The sequence below is a fragment of the Saccoglossus kowalevskii genome, chromosome 22 (genome assembly GCF_978046115.1).
Source record: "Saccoglossus kowalevskii chromosome 22, keSacKowa6.1, whole genome shotgun sequence".
Lineage (NCBI taxonomy): Eukaryota > Metazoa > Hemichordata > Enteropneusta > Harrimaniidae > Saccoglossus > Saccoglossus kowalevskii.
This window is the reverse complement of record NC_140662.1, coordinates 18732212-18747142: the sequence shown is the minus strand read 5'-3', so window position 1 is coordinate 18747142 and position 14931 is coordinate 18732212. Positions and strand designations below refer to the sequence as shown.

The 14931-nt window shown below is 34.5% G+C and overlaps 1 protein-coding gene across 1 annotated transcript in view; it reads right to left on the bottom strand.

Annotated features, from left to right (window-relative positions):
* Window positions 1-291: 291 nt before the first annotated feature.
* The window catches only part of LOC102808294 (gamma-aminobutyric acid type B receptor subunit 1-like), a 33453-nt gene continuing 18813 nt past the window's right edge, over window positions 292-14931 (bottom strand). Inside the window, exons 3-14 of the mRNA XM_085495804.1 lie at window positions 8002-8100; window positions 7596-7661; window positions 7084-7218; window positions 5794-5859; window positions 5435-5588; window positions 4939-5033; window positions 4526-4589; window positions 4249-4332; window positions 2841-2991; window positions 2007-2109; window positions 722-844; window positions 292-471 (exon numbers count right to left, since the gene is read on the bottom strand). Coding sequence (XP_085351930.1) covers window positions 292-471; window positions 722-844; window positions 2007-2109; window positions 2841-2991; window positions 4249-4332; window positions 4526-4589; window positions 4939-5033; window positions 5435-5588; window positions 5794-5859; window positions 7084-7218; window positions 7596-7661; window positions 8002-8100 — 1320 coding nt within the window. The remainder of the gene's footprint in view (window positions 472-721; window positions 845-2006; window positions 2110-2840; window positions 2992-4248; window positions 4333-4525; window positions 4590-4938; window positions 5034-5434; window positions 5589-5793; window positions 5860-7083; window positions 7219-7595; window positions 7662-8001; window positions 8101-14931) is intronic.

Sequence of the window (14931 nt, the reverse complement as noted above, 5' to 3'; positions counted from 1 at the left end):
ACGGTGTCCAGAGCTGCATCAAACGATGGGAGAAATGCATACCTTTGGGTGGTTCCTATGTAGAGAAAGCCTAATAACTGTGCCAAATTTCCTGCTATGGGAAATGGGTCAGGGGTATTACTCATTGAACGCCTTTCGTAATTCCGGTCAGCCGTCCCAGTATCGACATAAATCAATTACACATGTTGGGCACCTCAGAAAACTGCCGAAGCTGCATGCCAGCGTGCAACTACACCAAGCCACACGGCTTGTATCATATCGTATTTAGGAATAGCAGACACTGTTTATCAGTTATAAATGATTGAATTCACTTAAACTTGACTTCACCTTTCGTGTTTCCCAGGCCAAGAACACACCAAATAAGAGTAAGACCGATTTGATGGAGTATAATGTGCCAATCCAATAGGACATGTGTTCGGACTCGCATAATCGGACTTGGTATAACACTGTTCTATCGTCAAACTCTTCTGGCTGCGAAATATATACTTATTCTTTTTATTCACATGATCAAAACAACGCAGGATTTGCATTGAAACTTGATGACTGTCATATTAAATACACCTGTACAATAAAGTAGCCTTTTTTCTCAACCATCATGAATTACATTATCGACCCAGAGATAGAATAATCTCCTTTTCAATCTTAATAGTAACCTCTTTCTGGCAACTTGAAAAGTGTAACACACATCCGTAATATTTGTGAAGTTAACGAGTTAACATACCAGTTTTATTGCGTCGTAATAGTGGATTTCCAGTGGATCCAGGCTTTCCCATAGAATAATAATGATGCTGTCAATACTCAATAACACCAACACTAATCCTACTAACTGTATGTCTTTAATAGTCTGTAAAGTAGGACAAAAGCAATACCTAAGTGATGTCACGGTGCATGGCTCAAGTAGATTACTACTAGAACACTATCAATATAAACGCACTTCCTGCTGAAAAAAATTCTTTAATTTATTTTGCTCATATTTAAAGCATTGTGTGTTACCAGCGGTTCATTGATCTAAAGGTCCAACATAAAATGTGCTAGTTTTGTCGGGATATAGGCAGATTTAATGGCAAGGTACTTTTCATGTTCCTATTCTTATTTGTATATGGACTGTAAAATAAACAAATTTTTCAATTTGAAGAATATGGAAATGTATGGATTTGAAGAGTTCGAGGAGTAGACTTTTCTTTAAACTATTTGAAAGATTGATTAAGGTTAGAACTCATAACTTGTCCAACGTATGTGGTGCTTACTATGTTGCATCGTCAACGTATATATTTGCTGACAATAGAAAGGTTAGTTGTATTTATTCAAAGTAACAACATGTGTTCAGGTTAGTAAATTTTGTTCCTGTTTAAATAGACCATTTTCCGTTCACTGCGAGAATCACGCGTTATGCGTGAAATCGAACGTAAAAACAGGACAAACAAAGGTCATAGCGTCGTAGTCGCGTCAAACATCGCGTGGGATTCGACAAACGCGAAAGTATTTTGGGGACATTTCCATGCTTAATAATGTGCTGTCCACATTTGATGATAGACAATTTCGATTAAGTAAGGGTATTCGGAAGCAATATTCCTCTGTCGAAGATTGGCCGGTCGGTGTGAGCTACGAAATAAAGAAATTCGAGTTCAAAATCAAATCGTTCGATTTTGCGGCAGACGTTCGACGCGCGTCTTTCATGCATCTCGCGAGATCTCGCAATTGTTCGGAAAATCACCTATTACTTGCTTATTCAATGTTTAGCCGTTAAATTACCATTGTGAATAAAGCATTTTGGAATACTATATTTTTGCGTTTAACAGATTATATCCGCAGTGTTGTGATGGTGCTGTTTTAATGACGTGATGGTTTGTAATGTTGTTAATTATTCACAATACCTTTTTAATTATATGTTTATTAGTAAATATTATATGCACTCTCCATGTTTTTGAAAACAATGCCCCATACGCAGCCGAGAACCCATACATCAGCAAATATGTATTCATCTTGCAGCTCAGCAATGCGTCTACCTGTGGCGATCCCTCAAAATTCTCTATAAACACTGATAAATACGATGCGATACATCCACCAAGTATGAAGTTGTTAATAGTGGGCGATGACATTTTTATTACTCTGTGAAAATAAATACAAGAATCGTTTCTGTTATTATCACAGTTATCACATTAACGGGCACTGTCCACTATTGATACATGTGTCTGTTTTATATATTTGTTGAGAGGTTATTATTTGTCTTACATTCAATACGTACTGGATTGCACATTGCGATCTGGTCCAATGTGGCCGATCGTTTTCCAAAGCATATTTTGAATCTATGTTTTTTGGTTTTAATAGTACGACCAATAAGCCTGGTCAGATAAGACTGAACATAACCTGGGACGATAAATAACCGAATGCAAATGCACCATGTTACTTATATAAACTCGGTATAACAATAATGTATCTTATCCACAAATGGCCTCCACGATATTGTTGAGAGGACACTAGATGTGTTCTAACCACATTCCTTCTCTAACGTCATTGCTTCCACCGTTCTCTTAGCCATTGAAACAACGGCATTTGGAACACAATATAATAAGGTGGGCTGTAGTGACTGGAATACTATGTGAGGGGAGGTGATGCACGAACTTATTTAGTGTATCTTGCTTTCAAAAAATATCGCTGGCCATTTGAAAATAGTCTATTCGGAGTATTATGTTCATATTATCAACAGCGATAATTAGTTAATGAGTAAGGCATGCAGCATGGCCCCATGCATTTCCGATCACGTATATCAGCGATTTTGTCACAGTTTTATTTTGGTCACACCAACTGAAGATATGCTCATAGTGAAATAAATACTCTACCTCTTATATCTGAATTTTATATTAAAAAACAGAAAGACAATTGCGCACAGTATTCCAACGCCCGCAAAGACAGACATAGTAATATATAAGTATAACGGAACTTTCTCAGTGATATACACATGCTCGATTTCATCGTTTGGTGGTCCAGTTCCTAGATGGTGGAGACAAAGTTAAGTTAGTATCAAATGGGTTACTTGTTAGTTAATTGACTTTACCCAGTGTTGTTAGAACCACGTCGGTGTTGTGTTCTAGACATCTGCACATAATACATATTAACCACACAACTTGTTTGCTCTTGGAATGAGAGTATTAAATTGCCTCAGCGCGTATGGTTTCATTTGGAGCAGCAGCCGTGAGGTCGTGATGGAAAAAAATAATTGAATAATTTCCAGCAAGTATATTTTATCAGACAAATGGTGTAAAAATCAACTTTTGTTATAATATACAAATCTAGACGTATGGTGGAGTAGATACCACATATATGTTGCACGCATTTTTGCTTTTAACACTTTTGTGGGTTTAGTAAATAAAGAGCGCATTAAACAATTCATTTAAAACATTCCAATACTATGTACGTCAACAAACAATTTGTCATTCACAATGGCATGTTTGTCTATGATATATATACATATTAGAATACATTCACATTTTGTGATTTTTTCTTATAAACAGATTCTAACCACAGCACCAGACAGAAGCGAACAATTGTAATTTATTTCTGTATGAACTTTCAGTAGTTACAATTATACTTTTCTGTAATACATCATTTTTTCTTTTTATTACTCGATTAGTTCAACAAGCGAGTTTTTATTATTCGTTTTTTTACTTTGCGCTATGTTTTGCAAGTATAATAACTCGAGTAGCACGTATATGCCGTTTATTTATACACCAACCCTTGTCTCATTAGCAATTATCTTGACTGTTCGTATCTTCAACACGTTTATGTTTATAAATAATAGTTATTATCCGCAATAGATGTCAACAGATGATACATTATCGAATTCGCATTCAAATTCATTGGGTAAATCTTTGTATGTTCATTTATTAAAGTGTCCTTAGCATCGGTCGAATCGCAATGATGCCAGAGTAATTAATAATTTATTTGCAGGTGTTCTGCAGTTTTAGCTGGCCGATAGGTGGTTCCAAGACCCTACCGGTATATATATATATCTTTTGAGTAAGGTTTTAGCTTTTTCTTTTATGAGCTAACATACTTAGATATAATATTAAAATATGGCCCATGCTTTAAGTTATTACGTTGGTGTATATGATAATAATGTGAAGAGCATTATATACAAAAAGAAATGGCTGACGTTTACCATTAAAATACAACTATTGGGTTGCAAGCGCGATATGCATGCAATCTACCGAAAATGTAATGGGAGCCGGTGAACTAATTTTCTATTACCTATCCATATGATGGTGGTTTCATGTGACATTTCCACAGTATCGGTCTCTGCTCGGTATCTAGCTACAGCAACATACTCTCCATCTGAAGGTAGAATCAAACGTAATGAAAAGAATGATGCGGTGAAATTAGTTTAGATTGAAATGTTAGTGATTGCGATCCGTGTTATGCTGTGCTAATTCGTTGGAAACGGATACATTGTATTGCCACAAACATGTATTTCTTGAATGAAAATGATTGAAACAAATTGTCAAAAATGAAATTGAATATAGTGTACCTTGTATCTGTTGAAATTTTCTATCTGTTACTGTAACTCCATTTCCGGCCAACATATAATTTGCCTAAAACATAAAACATAATTTGGTACTAGGTATAATAATGTAGTGTAGTGTAGTGTAGTGTAGTGTAGTGTAGTGTAGTGTAGTGTAGTGTAGTGTAGTGTAGTGTAGTGTAGTGTAGTGTAGTGTAGTGTAGTGTAGTGTAGTGTAGTGTAGTGTAGTGTAGCGTAGCGTAGTGTAATATAGTGTAGTGTAGCATAGTGTAGTGTAGTGCATTGTAGTGTAGTGCAATGCTTTGTAGTGTAGTGTAGTGTAGTGTAGTGTAGTGTAGTGTAGTGTAGTGTAGTGTAGTGTAATGTAGTGTAGTGTAGTGTAGTGTAGTGTAGTGTAGTGTAGTGACATTATTATTTACCTTTACACCATGGAATGAACTACTTCTAAGGTTGGATATAATCATGTTCGCAAGTTCGCTGTCATCATAAGTAAAATCCTCTAATCGTTTATTTCCTGCATGACAAAATGTGGAAAATACGATATGATTAATGTTAATAACAATAATAACATGACTGAAACTCAAAGCCGAATATAGTAATATTGTTACTAAACTAGCAAACATATATAGAAGACTATTATAGAGATCGTTGTTCTCTCATGAGATTCATTGCCTTCGTTTACAATATAATGTATCAACTGCAATATTCAAAGGTGTTTAATTAGTGAACATTAGTCCATTAATTAGTCCGTCATACAAGTTGAAGACAATTTGGTTGTAAATATCATTTCGTTAAACTATATAGTTGACAATTGTATAGTTCCGTTAGAAATATTTAGGTTATATGGGATCATAAACATGTCCAACACAACAAAAAATTGTCATTGAATTTTTGTGTTTTAAATACGTTACTCACCACCGGAACGCTTCAAGTCATTCATAGTAGTATTTAAAGCCAATGCTATTGCCCAGACCGTGTCATAAGAGTAGGGTGAGTTGGCATATCCAACTAAACTATCACCCGTATAGTTGACATATTCATCGTACAGTGTTATGTATTCATGTGGAGTCTGCAATGGATTGTAGGTCGGAAATTAAAGCAAACGGCATGTAAATTGTACTACAATTCCTATAATATGTGATATGCAATATCACGATCCCTTGTCAGCCTTGCGAAAGTACCTTAACGTTGCTGATCTTAAACGCATTTTATAGTACTTCTACTGTTGATGTTGTCATTCATAAGGTATTAATAACAGAAATATTTGCACTCACCAAATTAGAAATGCCAACATTTTCCGTGTCTGGATTCAACTCGTAGTCACTCACAACAAACAAACCCTATGAAACACAATGTTAGGTATAATAATATTGGTTTACATTGAATATGTTCTTTGCTGAACATTGCTCATATTACATTCATTCATTCAATCATTCATTTTTCGTTAATTATTGCTCAATTATTGATAGAAGCGTAACATGGACCCTGATTTGCTTAAGGTAGAGATGCAGGTTTGTGGGCACTTGGGAGTGAAACTTTTTGTTTGCTTGTTATTATCCAAACAGTCTTGGCTATAGACTGTTAAAATTTTGTAGAATTGTGAATAGTGGGACAAACTCAAAAAACGATTTTGAAATATAGATAACAGCTGCAAACATTATCTCATTTGAATGCTTAGCAAGATTTATCAAGGCTGTACATAAATAATAAAAAAGAAACATGGTGAAAAAAGAAATGACGGGATCTCCATATTATGCACTATACATGTATTTAACTTTTAACAAAACGATAATACATTTGAATTTGGAACTGTTACAGCCATTTTAATTATGAGCGTTAGCAAACATCTTACAGAGTGAATTGTCATGCAAATTAGCAATTATCTCAGCTTCTTTTTAGTGCACATGCTTTGACCTTTTATTTTGAAATTTTCACATATGATTGACAATGTGTTTATTTTCAAAACGCCGTCGGGGCATTGTTTTTGGTTGAACAGTGTTACAGCAATCGTACAGAAAACTAGCCTGGGTGTTAATTTATGCACAAACTTGAAGTAGTGAAATTTGAGTTGCTGCCCTGCAAAATTGACAACTGGTAGACAGTTTTCAAGACGACACTTTCTTCATAGTAAACATATGTACCCATAAACTAATTTTGACAGGAAACAGAAACATGGTTTAGAAGCTATTTTTTTTAATCAATTTTGATCAAAAAAGCACATTTTTGTGCATATTTCAAACTACAGTGTCAATAAAAAAATACTAACGGAATTTTAAAATTCATACAATAAGCTTTCCGAAAATATATAGTTTTGTGGACAAGGGAGGTCATCTTGGTTTCCTAATTAACTTATTAAAATACCTGTCAGGTAAACTGCACCTCTACCTTAATTGTGTCTATTATTGTTTTGTAACCTAGAGTCCATTATGCCGTTGCATGCTCAAAAAGACCCCCATTACGGTATTAGAAGACAAATAACAAATCATATATATATATATATATATATATATATATATATATATATATATATATATATATATATATATATATATAACAAATCTTACCTCTATTACTTCACCAATTTGCTCAGGTGTGCAATCAATAGACGTGCCGCTCATTGCACCATATATCAAGTCTGGTCCGTACCATCCTGTACCAAACCAGGCGTACTTTGCTCCATACATTCCAAGCTTATAAGCCTAGAACAAATCATATAGTTGTTCTTCGTGCATCAATCGAGCCATGAAAACTAATGCGTGATTATGCGATCTTTGAACCAGTAGTGTAGCATATAAACATATCGATCGATCAATCATTTGCAGCAATAGCAGTTTGGTAGAATGTTAAATAGCTGTTGAGTTATTATTATTATTATTATTATTATTATTATTATTATTATTATTATTATTATTATTATTATTATTATTATTATTATTATTACACATCTCTATGCGTGAGTGTATGATAGTGCACGTAATAAATTGTTTGTGTATTTTGTAACATTTATTATATTACACCTAAAGCATTAGTGAGCACGTTTATGAAAATACCATACACCTACCATATTCACACTTACCTCACAATATACCTTGGTGGCCGCTAGAGGATAGAACGTTCCAATAATAATTCGTACATCTTCGTTCTGACACAAAAACCAAAAAATGCTATGAATATATTTGTTTCTGAATTTGAAATCGCGAAATATTAAAATCTTATTTTATACAAGTAAAATAAATACACAACTCAAATATAAAGTTCAACTCATGCGTTCACCAAAATTAATTCAGTTGTGTTTTCCTCCATTCCCATATTCCTGGAATGTCAACAACAAGGCGACAATTGTGGTTGTCTCCATGATACAGGGGCGGAGTATGGCATGAAACCAAACTGAATTCACCAGCTCTCTTCAATGGTAATCAATCATACAGTTATTGATTACAGCATTGAAAAAATTGTTACTCGAATTTGTAAATTTGATTTACCTTCAAGTACTGTAACCCTGCTTTCGGATTTTCTTCAAAAGTATCGGAAATCACAGTCATTCCTGCTTCTCTCATTGCAAGATTCAGTGAGTTCGATTGCTATTGAAATAACAAGATGTAGATTAATTGTTATGCCATGTCTCATTATAATAAAAAGCGTTCGCAAGAACAGATAAATAACGCCTGGCAAAAACGTTCAACTATTTGTTTCACCTTTTACTGCAGTATGCACTTGAATGTTACGCAGTCGAATCGAACTCCACTAAGCTACAGGTAGGTTGATTAGACTGTCCTACTGTCTTCGTCTATTACCCACCGCCGTAATAATCATAACGCGTTATTACATTTCCAATCAGATAAAAAGGTTCGAGTAAAATCAAAGATTGTAAATCACGTGCATCATAATTTCATTATTATGGGTTCATCAGAATACCATGAACCAAAAACAGTTCCTGACTAGTCCATCACAAACTCGTGCATTTAATATGTAGTCTACTGAAACAGAAACAATATTATACCTTAGCATATATGTTCTCATACTGTAACATATATGTTCTCACACTGTAGTATATACATTCTCATACCGTAGCATATACGTTCTCATACCGTAGCATATATGTTCTCACACCGTAGCATATATGTTCTCATACCGTAGCATATATGTTCTCATACCGTAGCATATATGTTCTCATACCGTAGCATATATATGTTCTCATACCGTAGCATATATGTTCTCATACCATAGCATATATGTTCTCATACTGTAGCATATAAGTTCTCACACCGTAGCATATATGCTCTCATACCATAGCATATACCTTCTCATACCGTTGCATATATGTTCTCATACCATAGCATATATGTTCTCATACCGTAGCATATATATGTTCTCATACCATAGCATATATGTTCTCATATCATAGCATATATGTTCTCACACCATAGCATATATGTTCTCATACAGTAGCATATATATGTTCTCATACCATAGCATATATGTTCTCATACCATAGCATATATGTTCTCACACCATAGCATATATGTTCTCATACCGTAGCATATATGTTCTCATACCATAGCATATATGTTCTCATACCATAGCATATATGTTCTCACACCGTAGCATATATGTTCTCATACCATAGCATATATGTTCTCATACCATAGCATACATGTTCTCATACCGTAGCATATATGTTCTCATACCGTAGCATATATATATTCTCATACCATAGCATATATGTTCTCACACCGTAGCATATATGTTCTCATACCATAGCATATATGTTCTCATACCATAGCATACATGTTCTCATACCGTAGCATATATGTTCTCATACCGTAGCATATATATGTTCTCATACCATAGCATATATGTTCTCACACTGTAGCATATATATTCTCATACCATAGCATATATGTTCTCACAACGTAGCATATATATGTTCTCATACCGTAGCATATATATGTTCTCATACCGTAGCTTATATGTTCTCATACTGTAGCATATATGTTCTCATACCGTAGTATATATATGTTCTCATACCATAGCATATATATTCTCATACCGTAGCATATATGTTCTAATACCATAGCATATATGTTCTCATACCGTAGCATATATGTTCTAACACCGTAGCATATATGTTCTCATACCATAGCATATACGTTCTCATACTGTAGCATATATGTTCTCATACCATAGCATATACGTTCTCATACCGTAGCATATATGTTCTCAAACCATAGCATATATGTTCTCACACCATAGCATATATGTTCTCATACCGTAGCATATATATGTTTTCATACCATAGCATATATGTTCTCATACCATAGCATATATGTTCTCACACCCTAGCATATATGTTCTCCTACCGTAGCATATATGTTCTCATACCATAGCATATATGTTCTCATACCATAGCATATATGTTCTCATAACATAGCATATATGTTCTCACACCATAGCATATATGTTCTCATACCGTAGCATATATATGTTCTCATACCATAGCATATATGTTCTCACACCGTAGCATATATACTCTCATACCATAGCATATATGTTCTCACACCGTCGCATATATGTTCTCATACCGTAGCATATATATGTTCTCATACCGTAGCATATATATTATCATACTGTAGCATATATGTTATCATACCATAGCATATATGTTCTCACACTGTAGCATATATGTTGTCACACCGTAGTATATACGTTCTCATACCGTAGCATATACGTTCTCATACCATAGCATATTTTTTCTCACACCGTTGCATATATGTTCTCATATCGTAGCATATATGTTCTCATACCGTAGCATATATGTTCTCATACCGTAGCATATATATGTTCTCACACCATAGCATATATGTTCTCATACAGTAGCATATATATGTTCTCATACCATAGCATATATGTTCTCATACCATAGCATATATGTTCTCACACCATAGCATATATGTTCTCATACCGTAGCATATATGTTCTCATACCATAGCATATATGTTCTCATACCATAGCATATATGTTCTCACACCGTAGCATATATGTTCTCATACCATAGCATATATGTTCTCATACCATAGCATACATGTTCTCATACCGTAGCATATATGTTCTCATACCGTAGCATATATATATTCTCATACCATAGCATATATGTTCTCACACCGTAGCATATATGTTCTCATACCATAGCATATATGTTCTCATACCATAGCATACATGTTCTCATACCGTAGCATATATGTTCTCATACCGTAGCATATATATGTTCTCATACCATAGCATATATGTTCTCACACTGTAGCATATATATTCTCATACCATAGCATATATGTTCTCACAACGTAGCATATATATGTTCTCATACCGTAGCATATATATGTTCTCATACCGTAGCTTATATGTTCTCATACTGTAGCATATATGTTCTCATACCGTAGTATATATATGTTCTCATACCATAGCATATATATTCTCATACCGTAGCATATATGTTCTAATACCATAGCATATATGTTCTCATACCGTAGCATATATGTTCTAACACCGTAGCATATATGTTCTCATACCATAGCATATACGTTCTCATACTGTAGCATATATGTTCTCATACCATAGCATATACGTTCTCATACCGTAGCATATATGTTCTCAAACCATAGCATATATGTTCTCACACCATAGCATATATGTTCTCATACCGTAGCATATATATGTTTTCATACCATAGCATATATGTTCTCATACCATAGCATATATGTTCTCACACCCTAGCATATATGTTCTCCTACCGTAGCATATATGTTCTCATACCATAGCATATATGTTCTCATACCATAGCATATATGTTCTCATAACATAGCATATATGTTCTCACACCATAGCATATATGTTCTCATACCGTAGCATATATATGTTCTCATACCATAGCATATATGTTCTCACACCGTAGCATATATACTCTCATACCATAGCATATATGTTCTCACACCGTCGCATATATGTTCTCATACCGTAGCATATATATGTTCTCATACCGTAGCATATATATTATCATACTGTAGCATATATGTTATCATACCATAGCATATATGTTCTCACACTGTAGCATATATGTTGTCACACCGTAGTATATACGTTCTCATACCGTAGCATATACGTTCTCATACCATAGCATATTTTTTCTCACACCGTTGCATATATGTTCTCATATCGTAGCATATATGTTCTCATACCGTAGCATATATGTTCTCATACCGTAGCATATATTTGTTCTCACACCGTAGCATATATGTTCTCATACCGTAGCATATATATGTTCTCATACCGTAGCATATATGTTCTCATATCGTAGCATATATGTTCTCGTACCATAGCATATATTTTCTCACACCGTAGCATATATGTGCTCATAACGTAGCATATGTGTTCTCACACCATAGCATATATATTCTCACACCGTAGCATATATGTTCCCATACCATAGCATATATGTTCTCACACCATAGCATATATGTTCTCATACCTATGCTATGGTATGTTCTCATACCATAGCATATATGTTCTCATACCATAGCATATATGTTCTCATACCGAAGCATATAAGTTCTCATACCGTAGCATATATGTTCTCATACCGTAGCATATATGTTCTCATACCATAGCATATACGTTCTCACACCGTAGCATATATGTTCTCACACCATAGCATATACCTTCTCATACCGTTGCATATATGTTCTCATACCATAGCATATATGTTCTCATACCATAGCATATATGTTCTCATACCATAGCATATATGTTCTCATACCGTAGCATATATATTCTCATACCATAGCATATATGTTCTCACACCGTAGCATATATATGTTCTCATACCGTAGCATATATATGTTCTCATACCGTAGCTTGTATGTTCTCATACTGTAGCATATATGTTCTCATACCGTAGTATATATATGTTCTCATACCATAGCATATATATTCTCATACCGTAGCATATATGTTCTAATACCATAGCATATATGTTCTCATACCGTAGCATATATGTTCTAGCACCGTAGCATATATGTTCTCATACCATAGCATATACGTTCTCATACTGTAGCATATATGTTCTCATACCATAGCATATACGTTCTCATACCGTAGCATATATGTTCTCAAACCATAGCATATATGTTCTCACACCATAGCATATATGTTCTCATACCGTAGCATATATATGTTTTCATACCATAGCATATATGTTCTCATACCATAGCATATATGTTCTCACACCCTAGCATATATGTTCTCCTACCGTAGCATATATGTTCTCATACCATAGCATATATGTTCTCATACCATAGCATATATGTTCTCATAACATAGCATATATGTTCTCACACCGTAGCATATATGTTCTCATACCGTAGCATATATATGTTCTCATACCATAGCATATATGTTCTCACACCGTAGCATATATACTCTCATACCATAGCATATATGTTCTCACACCGTCGCATATATGTTCTCATACCGTAGCATATATATGTTCTCATACCGTAGCATATATATTATCATACTGTAGCATATATGTTATCATACCATAGCATATATGTTCTCACACTGTAGCATATATGTTGTCACACCGTAGTATATACGTTCTCATACCGTAGCATATACGTTCTCATACCATAGCATATTTTTTCTCACACCGTTGCATATATGTTCTTATATCGTAGCATATATGTTCTCATACCGTAGCATATATGTTCTCATACCGTAGCATATATTTGTTCTCACACCGTAGCATATATGTTCTCATACCGTAGCATATATATGTTCTCATACCGTAGCATATATGTTCTCATATCGTAGCATATATGTTCTCGTACCATAGCGTATATTTTCTCACACCGTAGCATATATGTGCTCATAACGTAGCATATGTGTTCTCACACCATAGCATATATATTCTCACACCGTAGCATATATGTTCCCATACCATAGCATATATGTTCTCACACCATAGCATATATGTTCTCATACCTATGCTATGGTATGTTCTCATACCATAGCATATATGTTCTCATACCATAGCATATATGTTCTCATACCGAAGCATATAAGTTCTCATACCGTAGCATATATGTTCTCATACCGTAGCATATATGTTCTCATACCATAGCATATACGTTCTCACACCGTAGCATATATGTTCTCACACCATAGCATATACCTTCTCATACCGTTGCATATATGTTCTCATACCATAGCATATATGTTCTCATACCATAGCATATATGTTCTCATACCATAGCATATATGTTCTCATACCGTAGCATATATATGTTCTCATACCATAGCATATACATTCTCATACCGTAGCATATATGTTCTCATACCATAGCATATATGTTCTCATATCATAGCATATATGTTCTCACACTGTAGCATATATATTCTCATACCATAGCATATATGTTCTCACACCGTAGCATATATATGTTCTCATACCGTAGCATATATATGTTCTCATACCGTAGCTTATATGTTCTCATACCATAGCATATATGTTCTCATACCGTAGTATATATGTTCTCACACCGTAGCATATACGTTCTCATACCGTAACATATATGTTCTCACACCATAGCATATATGTTCTCACACCGTAGCATATATGTTCTCACACCATAGCATATATGTTCTCACACCATGGCATATATGTTCTCATACCGTAGCATATATATATGTTCTCATACCATAGCATATATGTTCTCATACCGTAGCATATATGTTCTAATACCATAGCATATATGTTCTTATACCGTAGCATATATGTTCTAACACCGTAGCATATATGTTTTCATACCATAGCATATACGTTCTCATACCGTAGCATATATGCTCTCATACCATAGCATATACCTTCTCATACCGTTGCATATATGTTCTCATACCATAGCATATATGTTCTCATACCGTAGCATATATATGTTCTCATACCATAGCATATATGTTCTCATATCATAGCATATATGTTCTCACACCATAGCATATATGTTCTCATACCGTAGCATATACATGTTCTCCTACCATAGCATATATGTTCTCATACCATAGCATATATGTTCTCACACCGTAGCATATATGTTCTCATACCATAGCATATATGTTCTCATACCGTAGCATATATGTTCTCACACCGTAGCATATATGTTCTCATACCATAGCATATATGTTCTCATACCATAGCATACATGTTCTCATACCGTAGCATATATGTTCTCACACCGTAGCATATATGTTCTCATACCGTAGCATATATATGTTCTCATACCATAGCATATATGTTCTCACACCGTAGCATAAATACTCTCATACCATAGCATATATGTTCTCACACTGTAGCATATATATTC